This window comes from Neofelis nebulosa, chromosome 12 (genome assembly GCF_028018385.1).
Source record: "Neofelis nebulosa isolate mNeoNeb1 chromosome 12, mNeoNeb1.pri, whole genome shotgun sequence".
Lineage (NCBI taxonomy): Eukaryota > Metazoa > Chordata > Mammalia > Carnivora > Felidae > Neofelis > Neofelis nebulosa.
The window spans coordinates 65,416,849-65,437,357 of NC_080793.1; the positions used below are offsets into that span (position 1 = coordinate 65,416,849).

The window sequence follows — 20,509 nt, forward strand, 5'->3', positions numbered from 1 at the left end:
GACAGCCACATGCAAAAGAGTGAAATTGATCTTGGTAAGACATCTGCACCCCCATGTTTACTGCAGTATTGCTTATAACAGCCAAGACTCGGAAAAAATGTTAGGTGTCTATTGACAGATAAATGGATAAAGAAAACATGATATACACATATACAACGGAATATTCGGTCATAAAAAAGAAAGAAATCCTGGCATTGCAACAACACGAATGACATTATGCTTCATGAAATAAGAGAGAACAAGAAATAAAGATACTGTATGATCTCACTTATACGTGGAAACTAAAAAAAAAAAAAAAAGTTTGAGGGGTGCCTGCATGGCTCAGTCGTTGAGCGTCCGACTTTGGCTCAGGTCATGATCTCACCATTCATGAGTTCAAGCCCCGCATTGGGCTCTGTGCTGACAGTTCAGAGCCTGGAGCCTGCTTCAGATTCTGTGTCACCCTCTCTCTCTGCTCCTCCCCCACTCACACTTTGTCTCTCTCTCTCTCTAAAAAATAAATAAAAAATTTAAAAAAATTTTTTAAAAAGTTTGAATTTATAGGTGCAGCAAACAGATTGGTGGTTGCCAGAAGCTAGGGGTGGAGACAGGCAAAATCGATGAAGGTGGTCAAAAGGTACTTTTCAATTGTAAGATAAACAGGTGCTAAGGATTTAATGTACAGCATGGTGACTATAGTTAACAATGCTGTATTATATATCTGAATGTTGCTAAGAGAGTTGATCTTAATAGGCCTCATCATAAGAAAAAATAACTATGTGTGGTGATTGATATTAAATAAACTTATTGTGATTATTTAGCCATATACATATGTATCAAATCATTGTTTTGCACACCTAAAACCAAAACAATGTTATATGCCAATTATATCTCAATTAAAAAAATACATACCCAAGTATTTAAGGTAATCTTCTTGGCTTTTATTCTATTTCATTGAATTTAGAGGTCCAAGTAAACTACACTATGATGAATTTATGTAGATTAACTGCTAAAAATATTTCCAGGGTTTTAGAAACAACAACAACCTACCTCGAATTACTTCTTATTTTATTTATTTAGCCAAAAGAAATAACTTACTTTTTAAAAAATTAAACCATAAAGCTGAGAATTGTTCTGTAATAGTCTCTGAATCCATAAAGATTCTTGACAGTTATTAAAGAGTTAAACAAGCAAAGTCTGCTGCAAAAAGGCCGGAAGCTGTCAGCAATCATGCAGCTGTCACAGGCCTACGTCATGGGTGCAGAACCTAGCCATACTTTTCACACCTTCCCTTAGTAATATATCACCAAGGGCAGCACCTACAGGTCAGTTTCCTAGTGTACAATAAATGCTCCCTTGCCACAAATGAGATTAGCAACCTTCCTATACAGATTGGCAAGTGAAACCAAGAGGCAGAAAATTCAGTATAAACAGAAAGGTCTTGTCCACCTTGAACTCTTTAAGAAGTTCCTTTCTCTAAGTCCAAGCTATTGTATAGCCTCCTCCTAGTATTTGGCATTAGCGTTTGTATTTCTGGTAGATTATCTCCTTAAACATTTGAAGACAAGCTATTATATATGCAGCACAACAGCGCACATTTTTAAGCAGGCATACGTCTAATACATTGATAAGAAGAGTCTAAAGTGTATCTGATGTAACCACTAAGTGAGAACCTACTGCATGTATGGTTCATTGTGAGCTAGTAAATGCTGACACAGCTACGCCAGTCATCTTTGGCCAGTCTCTTCTGAATGATTGGGTATCTGTTCTGATTAGTTGGTGTCCCTGTCACACTACTGATAAATATTTTGAATATCATCCTTGTGTGTATGCAGCCTGAGAGAAGAGCACTTACCTTCATTTTCCCACTGTATTTTGGGTCCGAGAGTGTTTCAAAGGCTGCATCTTTGCTTTTCTGCACAAAATCTGGGAATTTGGAAAATACCTGATCACATATCCTTTTGATAAGTGTTTCCTTAAGGGGAAAAGGTAGAAGAAAAGAAATTTCAACTTAACACATTTAAACCTATATAAATTGAGATTGTTTATGAAAAAAATTCTATTTAGAAGGAACATATTACTTTGAAGATATTATCTTCTCTAAGTCAGACTAATAATTCAGAAAACCTTAAAGTGATAATGTTAATTACATATGGTTTTGATGAGTTCTGAGATAATGATAGGACTAATAATGTTATCATTATTCTTTTATGATTTCCAAAACAAGGAATCAAATACTTCCTAAAGAGCAAACAGTACTATCAAACAACAATATTAAATTCTTATTAAATTTTAAAATTACATTTAAATAGCATTAAGATTATAACACAAAAAGAAAATAGAAAATCATTATGTAAAAAGCTTTAAAGAAGCTTTTTTAAATTTATGTTGTGCTCTAGAATAAGATACAATCGAAACGACCAAAGTAAATGATTGCATTTGTCTAAACTTTGAAATTACTCATTTATGCCAGCTTGGGAAATACTCGTAATATTTAATATACAGGTTATTATAAATACATTTTAATCCAACAGATTGAACAGATGGAATTAGACACATGATTAGTGGAAGAGGACTGACTCATCAAATATCTTACTTAGTAATTACATCAAAATATGTTAGGAAAACGAATATATGAACGTTACCACAGGTATAAAAAAAGAACTGTTATTTTAACTTAGGCTTTAATTTTCTCACTTCAATTAAAAACATATGAGCATATATTTCTTTGACACCTAAATTTAAAAATGAGCAAGTTCAGTTTCCTCTTTAATTGCATACAAAAATAAAGATATCTTTATTGGCTAAGACATTTTATATCAAATATAAAATCTTTATACCAGTAGCATCATGAAGAAGTACAAAAAGCCAACTCAAACCTGTTGTTTGGAGGTGCTAGCAGTCTGCAGTAGTGCAACATGGTTAGCTACCTTTTGAAGGACTGCAAGGTAACTGAAATACAAGGTTTTCACTGTTTCGCCATGTGAATTGGTCTGTAACCAGAAAGACAGAAAATAAAAACAGCAAGGAACTAACATGGCTATGTAACTACTTACTTCATGAAATCTATCACTTACACTAGTATTTATCATCTGGTTACTACTAGCACAATACATTTTGAGAAAATAATGGTCAACTGTTACACAAAATATCCATGCATCACTAATGTGGAATCATACTTTTGGTGAACCATAATACAGTGATGTTTAAAAAATAAAAAAAAAAAGAGGGGAGAAAGTCCTCATTTCAGAAAGTATTTATCCTCATGACACACAGCGATAGAAATGCTGCCAGAAGAGGTCCCTGGTAAATAAAACTATGGCATGGAGGCAGGGCTGTAACAGAGCCCTTCACTATTCTCATTTATATTCCAAGGCTTCCTAGGAAACTGTGCATTTACAAAAGAGTGAGGTGGCTAAAAACAGCAAAATAAATGAGAGGTGGAACAAATATCAATCTAGAGAAATATTTATTTAGGGTCCCTCTATGTACATGGATATTTGATAGATAACTTGATAATAAAATAGGTGAAAACGGGCAGGAAATATAGATAGGTTAAAAAAATACAAAGTAATATTTGTTTCTAAATAAAAATAAAATACTCTATTATACCAAAACACAGTTCTTATTAATATTCTATCAGAATATTTTAAGCCTGCTATCAAAGAGTAAGTTTATTAGTAAGGGATAATGAGAAAGTTTTAAAAATTAGATGCAATTTCAAGATGAAAGTAGGCTACTTTCTAATAAAAGTTGAAAGGGAGGATATCAAATTGAAGCTACTAGTTTCTGAGAGCTACTGAAAAACTGGTTTATTGAAAAGATATATGAATATTGTATTTTGCTATGATTACTATTTGATATTGTAAAATATTTTTGAAAACTATTCCTTTTTATTAACTTATGGTTTCTAAATTTAGGGAACTGAGGAAAAGTTATTTTATCTGCTCCTCACTTTTACAGTAGAATAGACAACTTGTGTAATCAAAACCAAGACCGTGAATACACCACACAGAAATGCTTGCCTTGAAACAACAATTTCTCTTTTTCCGGCCACTGTTACAGCTACAAGGCTCAGAAGACTGAAGTATCAAAGTCACATCTTTTGTTTCTAATACTGTTTGATAAACAGCTTTCTGAAAATCTGTCAGAGAACAATACACCATCTGCCAAGATAAAACACAAGGTGATTATCGGTACTTTTTAATAGTAGTAATAGTCACAATGCACATCAGATTTTATAAATTTTAAGAGTGATAACTGCTGATAAACTATTTTTCTTTTAGATACATTATTATGACAAATTCTCCTGATTTTCCTATACTCTTTGCTACCATCTTACCCTAAACTACATAAATAGAACTTTATTTTCAAATAAATCTCACAGAACTTTTTTTTCAACTGAAAGGAATCAAAATATGAAAAAATAAGTGTTTTCCTTATATATTTCTATATAGAATGTACTCTATATTTCAGGGTTTCATACTATTAGCCCATCATGCAAATATATGACTACAGTTTAGGTCAGATAAAAAAGTAGATGAGAAAAGGGAAAACTTTAGAACAATAGTATGAATAATATTTAATGAATTACTTGAAAATTTATACTAAAAACAGCATAAAGTATTTGTATTTTATATCCTGGCATAAATTTCTAATATTAGTAAAGGTAAGAATTAAAAAATACACATAAAACAACTACAAGTTTCTATTTTGTGTCCAATTCCAAGAAAAGAAGAAAATATGATAAAATAATGCCACTAAGTTATGTGGGATATAATTTACCTTAGATTTCTAGTAGCACTGGAAACTGGTAAACGTCTTCTAGATGTAGCTCTATATAATCAGGGTCATAAAACTCATAATAAGATTTTGAAAAATGTGAACAAAAAGGAAAAACCATCTATCTATAAATATTTGTGTTTATATCACTACAACAGAATAGTATTGCTAAAAAATGACAAATTCTGTTGTTTCTTTTGCTATAAAGAAGCTTTTTAGTTTGATTAACCTCACTTTTAAAATTTTTGCTTTTGTTGCTTATGCTTTTGATGCCATATTCAAAAAAATCATCAGCAATCATCACAAGATCAACGTCAAGGAGCTTTTTCCCTGTTTTTCTAGGAGTTTTACAAGATCACATCTTGTGTTTTAATCTTTAACCCATTTACAGTTACTTTTTGTGAGTAGTAGAAGATAGGAGTCCATATAAATATACAATTTTCCCACTGCCGCTTATTGAAAAGAGCATCTTACTGAGTATTCTTGGCTCCCTTGTCAAATATTAGTTGACTGTATATACATGGGTTTATTTCTGGGCTCTTTATTCCACTCTACTGGTCTATGTGTCTGTTTTTATGCCAGTACCATACTGTTTTGATTACTATAGCCTTGTAATATAGTTTGAAATCAGGAAATGTGACACCTGACAACTTAGCTGTTCCTGCTCAAGATTGCTTTGGCTATTTTGGGGTATATGGTGGTTCCATACAAATTTTAGGATTGTTTGTTCTATTCCTGAAAAAAACTGCCATAGGAATTTTTATAGGGATTGCATGGACATTTTAACAATACTAATTCTTCCAATCCATGAACATGAGTATCCTTCCATTCATGTGTGTCTTCTTCAATCTCTTTCATCAGTTTCTTATAGTTTTCAGTGTATAGGTCTTTCACCTCCTTGGTTAAATTTATTCCCAAGTATTTTAAAACAGGTAGTAACATTTACTAAACACTTCTTACACGCCACACACTTCAGAGCAACCATGTGAGGCAAAAACTATCACCATTCACATTTAACAGATGGGAGCCAAGGTTTGAGAGACTTAGCAAATTGCTCAAGGTCATAAAACTCGTAAGTAGGGAGCCAGGATTCAAGCCTATAATATTTGACTCTAGAGCCCAAGCTCTAGACACTCTGTGCACAACTCTTTCTTCATATTTTAGTTGTTGCTCCTACTGGATAGACAAATAGTATACATAAAATTGCACAAAATATTTTTAAAAGTGAGGGTTCATTAAGTATTCCAATTAAATGACAATATCTGCTTTAGATCAAAAAGTCAAATGTTGGGGCACCTGGGTGGCTCAGTTGGTTAAGCATTCAACTCTTGACTTCAGCTTAGGTCATGATCTCACAGTTCATGAGACTGAGTCCTGTGTCAGGCTCGGCAATGCGTGGAGCCTCCTTGGGATTCTCTCTGCCCTCCCCTGCTCACACTCTCTCTCAAGAATAAAGAAATGAACTTAAAAAAAAAAGTCAAACACTTTATCATTTTCCCCAACTTGCATATCAGTAACATATTTTCCTTTCAAGTCTATCTTTTTAAAGTAATAATCAACAGGACATCCTAAGACTAGAGAGTATTTGATAGCATTGCCCTTATTTGGGACAACATTAATTAAACTTAGTTCATGGTAATTTATAAAACCTTTTTTCCATTACCTGAGCAAGAAGAACTACCAGATTAAAAACTATACAAGAGGACCACAACATTAAAAAAAAAAATCTCTTAAGGTTTACTCTTCAAATGTTCTTAAATAATTAACAGAATTTAATTATAACTTTCCTAAAGTTCTTCAAACTAAGTTAGTTGTATAACTGCAAATGGCCTTCTAAAAAAAAACAAAGCTTTTAATCACTGTGGTCCTATAGCTGTAATTAAGGTCTCATGGAATATACTGGGCTGTGGATAGTAGACAATATATGAAGGATAAAATATGAATGGATAACAAATTAGGGACAGAGCTCTTCTTTTCCAACTGAGGAAGAACTGCAGCAAAAGCCTTCTTATAAGAGAAATGAATTTAATGCATACTAACAATAAACCTGCTAGCTAACCTGCTAGATTGGGTTCAATTAACATTTTCTGAAATTTTGCACATAATATTTTTTTCCATACTACTCAGGCAAAAAAAACCCTATATTCATAAAATACCATAGGAGACAGATTTTCTTTTAAAAAGAATTTTTTCAGGAAAAAAATAAAATATGAGAAATTAATAATTTAAACAAATGCAGTCCTCACCCGGTCTTCCTTCTTAGGCAACTGATCCTTGATTAGAGTCTTGGTACGCCGGAGAAACCAGCCAGACATCTTCTTTGCAAGCCTTTGCATGGCCTTTCGGCCAGTAGCTAGTTCTCTTTTTGTTGCTGTGTGTCTCTGACCATGTTCTACTGGGTCAGAAAACTGCTTCTTGAAGTAGATCCTACTACCTAAAAGTCCTGGCACAGCCCTATATAAAGGCAATAACAAAACTATTAGGGCTTTGGTCAATTATCTAAAAAGAAACATACTGACTTCTTTCTGAGTCTAAGAAATATACTAAGTCGCTTGTTCATGAATAGTAACAATAACAAAATAAAACAGAGTGTTCTTTCTTTATGACAGTTTCAGTAAATAACTATAAGATGACAGAATTGGTAAATAAGTTCAGATATTTACTTCAAGGACCGAGACTAATATATAAAGAAAGGTTTTCATGGGACTCTACTCTGTATATCATGTTTGGGACAAATACATCTGTAAACATAGCTATATTTGGGTCCCCCCCTCCCTACTCCAGAAACTATTAATTAGCAAACAAGGTAACACTAAGTTAAAGAAATATTAAAAATTTTCCAAAACATAAAAAGTGTTTTTACTCACCAGTCCATAACACACCACAGTTCTTTCATGTTGTTCTGAAGAATGGTTCCAGTGAGGCCAATGCGGACATTACATTTTAAAGCTTTCATAACTTCTGTTACTCTAGCCTTTGGATTCTTAATTCTATGAGCTTCATCCACAATGACAGCTGACCATTCCAAACTACAAAGTGAGAAAAAAGGGGGAAAAAGTTTAGAAAACTTAGCTTACATGGTTAATGAATACCTTATTACATTTATGTAAGTGCAGAACATCTTTTGGGGTCATATAATATGTTAAATAAAAGCTCAAGTTCTGGAATTAGATGGTCAAAGTTTAAATTTAATGTCTACCACTGACAGCTGTTATAGGCTTAGGTGAGTTACTTCTCCGTGCCTCAGATTACCCCTGTCTTTCTGACAGCTTTCTTGAAACAGGAGCATACTATTATTAGCTTCTAAGTGAAGTAAAGTCAAATCCTAGATCTGACAAAAATGGTAAATCTAAATCAACTTTAATAAATATATCAAATGTAAATGGATTAAACACTCCAAATAAAAGGCAGGTTATCAGAATGGATAAAAAAGCAAGATCGAACTATACATTAACCACTAAAGGCTCACTTTAAATATATAAAAATATATTCAAATAAAAAGATAGCAAATGATAAATATTCAGTAAGTACAAGAAGACTATATTGTCTATATTGATATCAGATAAAACTTCACAATTATTAGCTATAAAATGGAGCATGTTTTTTAAAGATAAAAGGATTAATTCATAAGAAAAAATACTAACCATAAATGTGTGTGTACCTAATAAGAGTTTCAAAACACTGTATATAAATTGAAAGCTGACAGAAGTGAAAGGAGAAATTTAACAATACTCAAGTATAATTGAAGATTCCAACATTCCTGTCTCAGAAATTGTAAAACTAGAAAATCAGTAAGAAAGAGAACACTTAAGTGTTAACAGCTCCTAACTTGACTTTATTGATATTTATAGAATACTACACCTAACAACTGTAGAATAAACATTTTTTTCATGAATACATAGGCCAGAAAATGCAAATTATACAACAGAATACCACCACAGACACACTAAAATATCTAAAAACAAAAAGACCGACGATGCTAAATGTTAGTGAACATACAAAGTAACTGAAGTCTTGTAGATCACTAGTTGGAATAGAATGATACAACCACTCAAGAAAATGGTTTGGGAGTTTCTTCTAAAGTTAAACCTATGCTTAACCATAAAACCCCAAAATTCCACTCCCAGGAAATGAAAATATGTCTACCCAGGATAAATGAAAATGTATGTTTAAAAAAAGGCTTATACATAACTATTCCTTACAGTTTTACTTATAATAATGAACTGGAAAACCCAAATATAAATATCCATCCTCAAATAAATGGGTAACAAAATATGGTATACTCATAAACTGCAATACAACTCAACATTAAAAAAGAACAAATACATTCAATAGCACGGATGAATCTCAAAAATATTATGGTGAGCAAAAGATACCAGATACAACAGTTCTAGAATCGAGAAATCCAAGATCAAGGTGTTGGCAGGCTTGGTTTCTTCTGAAGTCTCTCTCCTTGGCTCAAAGATGACTGCCTTCCTGCTGTGTCCCCATGTATTCTTTCCTCTGTGCACTTAAATTCCTGGTATCTCTTTCTCTTCTAAGGACACAAGGCAGATTGGACAAGGGCCTCACCTTAACGGCCTCATTTTGACTTTATTGCTTCTTTAAGAATATTTTCTCCAAATACAGTTACATTTTGGGGTCCCTGAGGTTGGCACTTGAACCTACAAATTTGGAGGGGACATGATTTAGCTCAAAATAAGCCTCCTAACTGGTCTTTCTCCATTTAGTTTGGCTCTCCTTGGTCTGTATACACAACAACTAGATTACTTATAAAATGCAAATCTAGGGACATCTGGGTGGCTCAGTTAGGTGAGTGTCTTGGTTTCAGCTCAGTCATGATCTCATGGTTCATGAAATTGAGGGAACTTTCTCTCTTTCAAAATAGATAAATAAGGGGCACCTGAGTGGCTCAGTTGGTTAAGTGTCTGATTCTTGGTTTTGGCTCAGGTCATGATCTCAGTTTTGTGAGTTTAAGCCCCACACTGAGCTGACAGTGCAGAGCCTGCTTGGGACTTTCGGTCTCCCTCTCTCTCTGCCCCTCACCCACTCACGCTGTCTCTGTCTCTCTCAGGATGAATAAATAACTTAAAATAAATAGATAAATAAACCTTAAAAAATAAAATAAAATGCAAATCTGACCATTTTTATCATATTAGTAATCTACTGAAAACATTTCAAGGGTACTCTATCATTCTAAGAATAAAGACCCCTAGGGGTGCCTGGGTGTTCTGTCAGTTAAGAGTCCAACTCTTGAATTTGGCTCAGGTCATGATCTCACAGTTCATGGGGTTCAGGCCCCACATGGGGCTCTGCTCTGGCAGCATGCAGCCTGCTTGGTATTCTCTCTCTCCCTCTCTCTTTCTCTGCCCTTCTCTCTCTCTCTCTCTCTCTCTCTCTCTCTCTCTCTCTCTCTCAAATAAATATTTAAAAAAAAGAATAGGGCGCCTGGGTGGCTCAGTCGGTTAAGCGTCCGACTTTGGCTCAGGTCATGATATCACAGTTCAGGAGTTCAAGCCCTGTGTTGGGCTCTGTGCTGACAGCTAAGAGCCTGGAGCCTGCTTTGGATTCTATGTCTCCCTGTCTCTCTCTGCCCCTCCCCCATTCACTCTGTCTCCCTCTCTCAAAAATAAATAAAAACATTAAATTTTTTTTTTTATTTTTTTAAAAAAAATTTTTTTTTCAACGTTTTTTATTTATTTTTTTGGATAGAGAGAGACAGAGCATGAACGGGGGAGGGGCAGAGAGAGAGGGAGACACAGAATCGGAAACAGGCTCCAGGCTCCGAGCCATCAGCCCAGAGCCTGACGCGGGGCTCGAACTCACGGACCGCGAGATCGTGACCTGGCTGAAGTCGGACGCTTAACCGACTGCGCCACCCAGGCGCCCCAAAAACATTAAATTTTTTAAAAAAAACTAAAAAAAAGAATAAAGATGCTTAGCTCTCCAGACAGCTTTCAATACCCTTTATGATGTTCCTTGCTTACCAAACTGTTGTTGTATCCCAGCCACTTCCCTCTTACACGTATGCTACAGCCATGAGATACAGAAAGCATCAAAACTGCTTTCATTTATTCAAAAGTAAAGTGATCTTTATTGTTTGAAGGCCTCTGCAAATGCTGCTTGTTCCCTCTTCCTGCATTACTCCCCCAGTCTTCAACTCTTACTTATCCTTCAATTCTTTTTTTTTTTTTTTTTATCTTGAAAGAGAGAGAACATGCACAAACAGGGGAAGGGGAAAGAGAGAGAGGCAGAGAAAGAGACAATCCCTGCCGGCTCTGCACTGGCGGTGTGGAGCCCAACACGGGGCCTCAAACTCACAAACCGTGAGATGATGACCTGAGCCAAAATCAAGAGTCACACATTTAACCCGACTGAGCCACCCAGGCACCCTTCGTCATTCACTTCTTATCCAGCTCATAGGTCATCTTCTCTGGGAAGCTCCCTGACAACTCTCCTCACTCTGCAGCAAAGTTAGGTTCCTTAGTTCTTTCTTACAAAGGATGCTCCCACTGCACCCTTTCTTACATACTGCAACACTCATATGCCTTTAAAATTATGTCTCTAGATGCCTCATTAAAATCTTAAGATGCAGGTAGGCATTAAGTCAGTTCATTTCTTTTGGGTACTTATAGTCCTGGAATACTGATTCTCAATATGTTTATGTATTTTTTGCCAATATACATTCACAACAAACTCCCATAATTAAAATCACTCATGAAAATCACCATCTTAGTCTAGAGGTGCCATATGCATAAAAGGTTGTACATGAGATTTAGGACAGTCTTACCCTTCTGTAACAGGCATTGTTTGGAGAGGGAATAAAGGAAATACAATGACTGTATAAAATCTGAAGGTTTTTCCTTCTTAGAAAATAAGTTATTATAAATTAGTTCAATAATTCTTAAATGAAATTAAATTATGCTATGGATATTTGGAGCTTTTTTGAAAATCACAATATAAAGGGATGTAAACAATATTAATGTAATCATTCTCATTATTCCCATTACCTGTTCAATTCATCCAGACATAAGCGCAGTGTTTCATAAGTTGTTAGAGCAATTTCACATTTCCTCTGCTTTACACGAATCAGTTCATAGTCTTTTTTGTTACCATGTAAAACAGTGACTCTGAAATATCCCCAGGTGTCCAATTCATCTCTCCAGTTGTAGAGTACAGAAAGAGGAGCAACTATTAAGAACATCTAAAAGAAGAAGAAAAAAATTATGATATATTTTTTAAATAAAAAAAAAAAAAGAAATCCAGAATACCAATAGTCCTATTCTTTAGTTTCTGGCACTGCAGTTAATAAGAATAAATACAACTTAGTGACTGGATATATCTGGATATAGAAGACTGTCAAAAATACTTTGTCATCCACTTCTCTTTTATTAGGATAAAACAGATATCTAACTCTGTCCAAAGGAAGAGTTGTTTTTTATTTCCCCCCTCTCCCCGCAAAAAAAAAAAAAAAAAAAAAGGAGCTGAGAGATAAGAGAGAAGCAATTTTCCAAAAGAGAAGAGTATAATCAGAACCCAAATAATAACTTCAAGAACCAAGGGGGTAATATATAAAGCAGGACAGGTTTTTTTCTTGAAATACATGGTTTTCTGAAGCTCTTTCCTTTGCATTGCCCTAGTCCATTTCCTCTTTCCCTCTTTCAGATACTGTCAGTTGGAGACCTGGAAAATTCATTAGAAAATTGAAGCAATTAGAAGAAAACCGTTACCCCTCTTGCCATTAGGTCAATAATCTACCTGTATTTATTTTCATGTATTCTGCCCTCCCACACATTACCATGGATGAATTGTCCATGTTCTTATCTGAAAATAAACCTTAAACTTACACAGTGGCTGCCATCATTTCTTGCCAACATAAAATCAATGCTGGAGAAATTGCCTCCAACTGCCCTATGAGACTAACTTTCCCTTTTTAATGTACCACATCCATCCACAAGCGAGTAAGTTCTAATTTCTCCCAGAGTTAAAAGACAAAACAATACCCCAAATCCTCTTCCTTAAACGTATAACTCTCTTCAGCTATCCCCTATTACTTTACCATCTTTATAGCAACGATCCCTACGAGTTATCAATACTTACTGTTTTTACTTAATCTCCTCCAGTTCTCCCTTGAATTCATATAAATGGGACTTATGTCCTAGCCCTCCAACCAAAGCAGTCCTTGTGAAGATTAACAATGTATCTGTGTTTAGTTTTCACATGAATATTTTGGGGTTCCACTGAACTTCCCTTGTACTAACCCCAAATCCTGCTGTCATCACCCATTTTAATTTTTTAATGTTTTTATTTCTCACTATTATCACTCTTTCTAAGCTATTATATTTAATAGTGTTACAAGTTTCTTTCCTAAAGTTTTATATTTGTCCTACTCGATAAAGATCAGCAAATCAAACATACTGAAAATTTTCAGTTTAGCAAAAATTAACTAATATAATACTAGTCTAAATCTTGCTCTCTCTTGTATGAAATATTTCAGCTAGGCCATTTTTCAGGTATAAGAATTCAAAGCTGTGATTGTATTTTGGAAAGAGAAAGAAGAAGAAAGAACATAAGATTAACCTACTGAATGGCAGAGTTCCTTTTTCCCACCCCAACATCAAACACACATAAATACTTTCTTGTCATTCTTGATTCATCTCAAATACTTTTGCCTTTGGTTTGGAGTTTATCCTATGAATTCTATTATTCTCTTACCTTCAAATACAAAATCTGGGATACAAATACTAAGTCCAAGTATAGTCTCATCCCATCCCCCCCATTTCTGTTATTACAAAATGAAAATGATGGGTCCAAACTCCATCTGAGCACTTTGAGCAGTTTTCCACTTCAGATATCATTCATCAAAGTTGCCAATGAATCTAAAGATTCTTAGAATCAGCCCTAAGATTCAACAAGTTTTAAAACGAAGACATTTCTTATTATTGGTCTTTGAAATTGCAAAAGGTAAATAAAATAGTTCAGTAACTCATTTTAGTACTGAGAGGTCAGAGAACTGAGTTATGCCATTTGCAAAGTCCAGAGAATGTATATAAGAAGAATGTAAAGTCTTTACTACCATGCTATGAATAATATTTCATTTAGCAAGCCTTACTTAAGCACAAGATGTCAAAACAATAAAATGGAAAGCAGTGTCCAGCTGCTAAGTCACTGCACATAAAACAACATTATTTGTTACTCTGAAGCTAAGAAACAATTTTATAAAACTAGATCTAAAATGTAATATACATAGAATTAAAAGTTGCTCACTTAAATATTACTAACACCAACAGAGGCCACATTTAATCCTTCAACTAGAGAATACTGAATTACTTTTATCTCTTTCAACAAATCTAGTTCAATAATTGAAACACATGCTTTTAAATCTTGAATCTTCTTGTACTATGGCTTTAGGAAAATGATGTGATGTGGGCTGTGACAAAATACCCAAAGATGTTTTTCATGTGATGATTTCTGTGGTAGGAGGTACAGTATTAACGATAATTACCATACCATTATTGAGCACTTGCTGTATGCCAAGGACTGTGCAAAGTAGTTGACAAATATTAACACAAGGACTTTACATAGAAATGCTACAAAGTAGGAGTATTTAATATTTTCCTAATAAAGGATGAGATGAGATAACTAAGGTGTAGAGATGTTAAATAACACACCCAAGGTCCTACTCCTATTAGATGGCAAAATAAGTATTTGAACCCATGTCTGTCTAATTCTAAAACTCAGCCACTACTATATATCATATTAGTATTGTAATTTGCAAAGTCCATGACCATGAGATACAGAGCTCTCTTATTTACCACTATAACTCCAGAACTTTGTATAGTGTTTAAAAACAAAGGTGTTCAAATGATAAATGAAATAATAAATGCAACAATCCATGTCAGTGCCAGAATAGAAACAGCAATGTATATTTAGAGAACAACAATAGACAAACAGAACCAAAGCAAAGGTCTCACATGGGAGGAAGTGAAGATATCAAAGTGAAAAATAATACGTACCTTTACAGAGAGAAACTATAGACCATAAAATTGAAATTTTTGCCATACATAACTCAAAGTTCTAAAAAATATTCCCTGTAATTACCTCTACAATGTTAATTCCTTAAAAAAATGCCAAACCTTAAGAAAGAAAGAAAGAAAGAAAGAAAGAAAGAAAGAAAGAAAGAAGCGAAAGAAAGAGCGAAAGAAAGAGCGAAAGAAAGAAAGAGCCAAACCTGGAGTGCCTCGGTGGCTTAGTCAGTTACACATCCAACTACTGATTTTATTATTATTATTTTATTTTATTTTATTTTATTTATTTATTTATTTATTTATTTATTTTTTAATATATGAAATTTACTGTCAAATTGGTTTCCATACAACACCCAGTGCTCATCCCAAAAGGTGCCCTCCTCAATACCCATCACCCACCCTGCCCTCCCTCCCACCTCCCATCAACCCTCAGTTTGTTCTCAGTTTTTAACAGTCTCTTATGCTTTGGCTCTCTCCCACTCTAACCTCTTTTTTTTTTTTTTTTTCCCTTCCCCTCCCCCATGGGTTTCTGTTAAGTTTCTCAGGATCCACATAAGAGTGAAACCATATGGTATCTGTCTTTCTCTGTATGGCTTATTTCACTTAGCATCACACTCTCCAGTTCCATCCACGTTGCTACAAAAGGCCATATTTCATTTTTTCTCATTGCCACGTAGTATTCCATTGTGTATATAAACCACAATTTCTTTATCCATTCATCAGTTGATGGACATTTAGGCTCTTTCCATAATTTGGCTATTGTTGAGAGTGCTGCTATAAACATTGGGGTACAAGTGCCTCTATGCATCAGTACTCCTGTATCCCTTGGATAGATTCCTAGCAGTGCTATTGCTGGGTCATAGGGTAGGTCTATTTTTAATTTTCTGAGGAACCTCCACACTGCTTTCCAGAGCGGCTGCACCAATTTGCATTCCCACCAACAGTGCAAGAGGGTTCCCGTCTCTCCACATCCTCTCCAGCATCTATAGTCTCCTGATTTCTTCATTTTGGCCACTCTGACTGGCGTGAGGTGGTATCTGAGTGTGGTTTTGATTTGTATTTCCCTGATGAGGAGCGACGTTGAACATCTTTTCATGTGCCTGTTGGCCATCCGGATGTCTTCTTTAGAGAAGTGTCTATTCATGTTTTCTGCCCATTTCTTCACTGGGTTATTTGTTTTTCGGGTGTGGAGTTTGATGAGCTCTTTATAGATTTTGGATACTAGCCCTTTGTCCGATGTGTCATTTGCAAATATCTTTTCCCATTCCGTTGGTTGCCTTTTAGTTTTGTTGGTTGTTTCCTTTGCTGTGCAGAAGCTTTTTATCTTCATAAGGTCCCAGTAATTCACTTTTGCTTTTAATTCCCTTGCCTTTGGGGATGTGCCGAGTAAGAGATTGCTACGGCTGAGGTCAGAGAGGTCTTTTCCTGCTTTCTCCTCTAAGGTTTTGATGGTTTCCTGTCTCACATTCAGGTCCTTTATCCATTTTGAGTTTATTTTTGTGAATGGTGTGAGAAAGTGGTCTAGTTTCAACCTTCTGCATGTTGCTGTCCAGTTCTCCCAGCACCATTTGTTAAAGAGACTGTCTTTTTTCCATTGGATGTTCTTTCCTGCTTTGTCAAAAATGAGTTGGCCATACGTTTGTGGGTCTAGTTCTGGGGTTTCTATTCGATTCCATTGGTCTATGTGTCTGTTTTTATGCCAATACCATGCTGTCTTGATGATGACAGCTTTGTAGTAGAGGCTAAAGTCTGGGATTGTGATGCCTCCTGCTTTGGTCTTCTTCTTCAAAATTACTTTGGCTATTCGGGGCCTTTTGTGGTTCCATATGAATTTTAGGATTGCTTGTTCTAGTTTCAAGAAGAATGCTGGTGCAATTTTGATTGGGATTGCATTGAATGTGTAGATAGCTTTGGGTAGTATTGACATTTTGACAATATTTATTCTTCCAATCCATGAGCAGGGAATGTCTTTCCATTTCTTTATATCTTCTTCAATTACCTGCATAAGCTTTCTATAGTTTTCAGCATACAGATCTTTTACATCTTTGGTTAGATTTATTCCTAGGTATTTTATGCTTCTTCGTGCAATTGTGAATGGGATCAGTTTCTTTATTTGTCTTTCTGTTGCTTCATTGTTAGTGTATAAGAATGCAACTGATTTCTGTACATTGATTTTGTATCCTGCAACTTTGCTGAATTCATGTATCAGTTCTAGCAGACTTTTGGTGGAGTCTATCGGATTTTCCATGTATAATATCATGTCATCTGCAAAAAGCGAAAGCTTGACTTCATCTTTGCCAATTTTGATGCCTTTGATTTCCTTTTGTTGTCTGATTGCTGATGCTAGAACTTCCAGCACTATATTAAACAACAGCGGTGAGAGTGGGCATCCCTGTCGTGTTCCTGATCTCAGGGAAAAAGCTCTCAGTTTTTCCCCATTGAGGATGATGTTAGCTGTGGGCTTTTCATAAATGGCTTTTATGATCTTTAAGTATGTTCCTTCTATCCCAACTTTCTCAAGGGTTTTTATTAAGAAAGGGTGCTGGATTTTGTCAAAGGCCTTTTCTGCATCGATTGACAGGATCATATGGTTCTTCTCTTTTTTTTTGTTAATGTGATGTATCACGTTGATCGATTTGCGAATGTTGAACCAGCCCTGCATCCCAGGAATGAATCCCACTTGATCATGGTGAATAATTCTTTTTATATGCTGTTGAATTCGATTTGCTAGTATCTTATTGAGAATTTTTGCATCCATATTCATCAGGGATATTGGCCTGTAGTTCTCTTTTTTTACTGGGTCTCTGTCTGGTTTAGGAATCAAAGTAATACTGGCTTCATAGAATGAGTCTGGAAGTTTTCCTTCCCTTTCTATTTCTTGGAATAGCTTGAGAAGGATAGGTATTATCTCTGCTTTAAACGTCTGGTAGAACTCCCCTGGGAAGCCATCTGGTCCTGGACTCTTATTTGTTGGGAGATTTTTGATAACCGATTCAATTTCTTCACTGGTTATGGGTCTGTTCAAGCTTTCTATTTCCTCCTGATTGAGTTTTGGAAGAGTGTGGGTGTTTAGGAATTTGTCCATTTCTTCAAGGTTGTCCAATTTGTTGGCATATAATTTTTCATAGTATTCCCTGATAATTGTTTGTATCTCTGAGGGATTGGTTGTAATAATTCCATTTTCATTCATGATTTTATCTATTTGGGTCATCTCCCTTTTCTTTTTGAGAAGCCTGGCTAGAGGTTTGTCAATTTTGTTTATTTTTTCAAAAAACCAACTCTTGGTTTCGTTGATCTGCTCTACCGTTTTTTTAGATTCTATATTGTTTATTTCTGCTCTGATCTTTATGATTTCTCTTCTTCTGCTGGGTTTAGGCTGCCTTTGCTGTTCTGCTTCTATTTCCTTTAGGTGTGCTGTTAGATTTTGTATTTGGGATTTTTCTTGTTTCTTGAGATAGGCCTGGATTGCAATGTATTTTCCTCTCAGGACTGCCTTCGCTGCGTCCCAAAGAGTTTGGATTGTTGTATTTTCATTTTCGTTTGTTTCCATATATTTTTTAATTTCTTCTCTAATTGCCTGGTTGACCCACTCATTCGTTAGTAGGGTGTTCTTTAACCTCCATGCTTTTGGAGGTTTTCCAGACTTTTTCCTGTGGTTGATTTCAAGCTTCATAGCATTGTGGTCTGAAAGTATGCATGGTATAATTTCAATTCTTGTAAACTTATGAAGGGCTGTTTTGTGACCCAGTATATGATCTATCTTGGAGAATGTTCCATGTGCACTCGAGAAGAAAGTATATTCTGTTGCTTTGGGATGCAGAGTTCTAAATATATCTGTCAAGTCCATCTGATCCAATGTATCATTCAGGGCCCTTGTTTCTTTATTGACTGTGTGTCTAGATGATCTATCCATTTCTGTAAGTGGGGTGTTAAAGTCCCCTGCAATGACCACATTCTTATCAATAAGGTTGCTTATGTTTATGAGTAACTGATTTATATATCTGGGGGCTCCGGTATTTGGCGCATAGACATTTATAATTGTTAGCTCTTCCTGATGGATAGACCCTGTAATTATTATATAATGCCCTTCTTCATCTCTTGTTACAGCCTTTAATTTAAAGTCTAGTTTGTCTGATATAAGTATGGCTACTCCAGCTTTCTTTTGGCTTCCAGTAGCATGATAAATAGTTCTCCATCCCCTCACTCTCAATCTAAAGGTGTCCTCAGATCTCAAATGAGTCTCTTGTAGACAGCAAATAGATGGGTCTTGTTTTTTTATCCATTCTGATACCCTATGTCTTTTGGTTGGCGCATTTAATCCATTTACATTCAGTGTTATTATAGAAAGATACGGGTTTAGAGTCATTGTGATGTCTGTATGTTTTATGCTGGTAGTGATGTCTCTGGTACTTTGTCTCACAGGATCCCCCTTAGGATCTCTTGTAGGGCTGGTTTCGTGGTGACAAATTCCTTCAGTTTTTGTTTGTTTGGGAAGACCTTTATCTCTCCTTCTATTCTAAATGACAGACTTGCTGGATAAAGGATTCTCGGCTGCATATTTTTTCTGTTTAGCACACTGAAGATATCGTGCCAAGCCTTTCTGGCCTGCCAAGTTTCAAAAGAGAGATCAGTCACGAGTCTTATAGGTCTCCCTTTATATGTGAGGGCACGTTTATCCCTTGCTGCTTTCAGAATTTTCTCTTTATCCTTGTATTTTGCCAGTTTCACTATGATATGTCGTGCAGAAGATCGATTCAAGTTACGTCTGAAGGGAGTTCTCTGTGCCTCTTGGATTTCAATGCCTTTTTCCTTCCCCAGTTCAGGGAAGTTCTCAGCTATAATTTCTTCAAGTACCCCTTCAGCACCTTTCCCTCTCTCTTCCTCCTCTGGGATACCAATTATGCGTATATTATTTCTTTTTAGTGTATCACTTAGTTCTCTAATTTTCCCCTCATACTCCTGGATTTTTTTATCTCTCTTTCTTTCAGCTTCCTCTTTCTCCATAACTTTATCTTCTAGTTCACCTATTCTCTCCTCTGCCTCTTCAATCCGAGCCGTGGTGGTTTCCATTTTGTTTTGCATTTCGTTTAAAGCGTTTTTCAGCTCCTCGTGACTGTTCCTTAGTCCCTTGATCTCTGTAGCAAGAGATTCTCTGCTGTCCTGTATACTGTTTTCAAGCCCAGCGATTAATTTTATGACTATTATTCTAAATTCACTTTCTGTTATATTATTTAAATCCTTTTTGATCAGTTCATTAGCTGTTGTTATTTCCTGGAGATTCTTCTGAGGGGAATTCTTCCGTTTGGTCATTTTGGATAGTCCCTGGAGCGGTGAGGACCTGCAGGGCACTTCCCCTGTGCTGTGGTGTATAACTGGAGTTGGTGGGCAGGGCCGCAGTCCGACCTGATGTCTGCCCCCAGCCCACCGCTGGGGCCACAGTCAGACTGGTGAGTGCCTTCTCTTCCCCTCTCCTAGGGGCGGGATTCACTGTGGGGTGGCGTGGCCCGTCTGGGCTACTTGCACACTGCCAGGCTTGTGGTGCTGGGGATCTGGCGTATTAGCTGGGGTGGGTAGGCAAGGTGCACGGGGGCAGGAGGGGCAGGCTTAGCTCGCTTCTCCTTAGGTGATCCACTTCAGGAGGGGCCCTGTGGCAGCGGGAGGGAGTCAGATCGGCTGCCGGAGGTTTGGCTCCGCAGAAGCACAGAGTTGGGTGTTTGCAC

General features: G+C 35.9%; 1 protein-coding gene and 1 long non-coding RNA gene across 7 annotated transcripts in view; one reads left to right on the top strand and one right to left on the bottom strand.

The window, feature by feature from the left end:
• ERCC6L2 (ERCC excision repair 6 like 2) overlaps positions 1-20,509 on the bottom strand; it is a 143,632-nt gene that overhangs the window by 70,727 nt on the left and 52,396 nt on the right. For all 6 annotated transcript variants that reach the window (XM_058695491.1, XM_058695487.1, XM_058695486.1 and 3 more), the window contains 6 exons: positions 11,772-11,965; positions 7,629-7,790; positions 7,008-7,215; positions 4,005-4,145; positions 2,859-2,972; positions 1,835-1,954 (listed from right to left, as the gene is read on the bottom strand). In XM_058695491.1, coding sequence (XP_058551474.1) covers positions 1,835-1,954; positions 2,859-2,972; positions 4,005-4,145; positions 7,008-7,215; positions 7,629-7,790; positions 11,772-11,965 — 939 coding nt within the window. The remainder of the gene's footprint in view (positions 1-1,834; positions 1,955-2,858; positions 2,973-4,004; positions 4,146-7,007; positions 7,216-7,628; positions 7,791-11,771; positions 11,966-20,509) is intronic.
• Positions 1-20,509, top strand: part of LOC131491947 (uncharacterized) — a 127,279-nt gene that overhangs the window by 6,007 nt on the left and 100,763 nt on the right. The gene's annotated exons all lie outside the window — the stretch shown is intronic.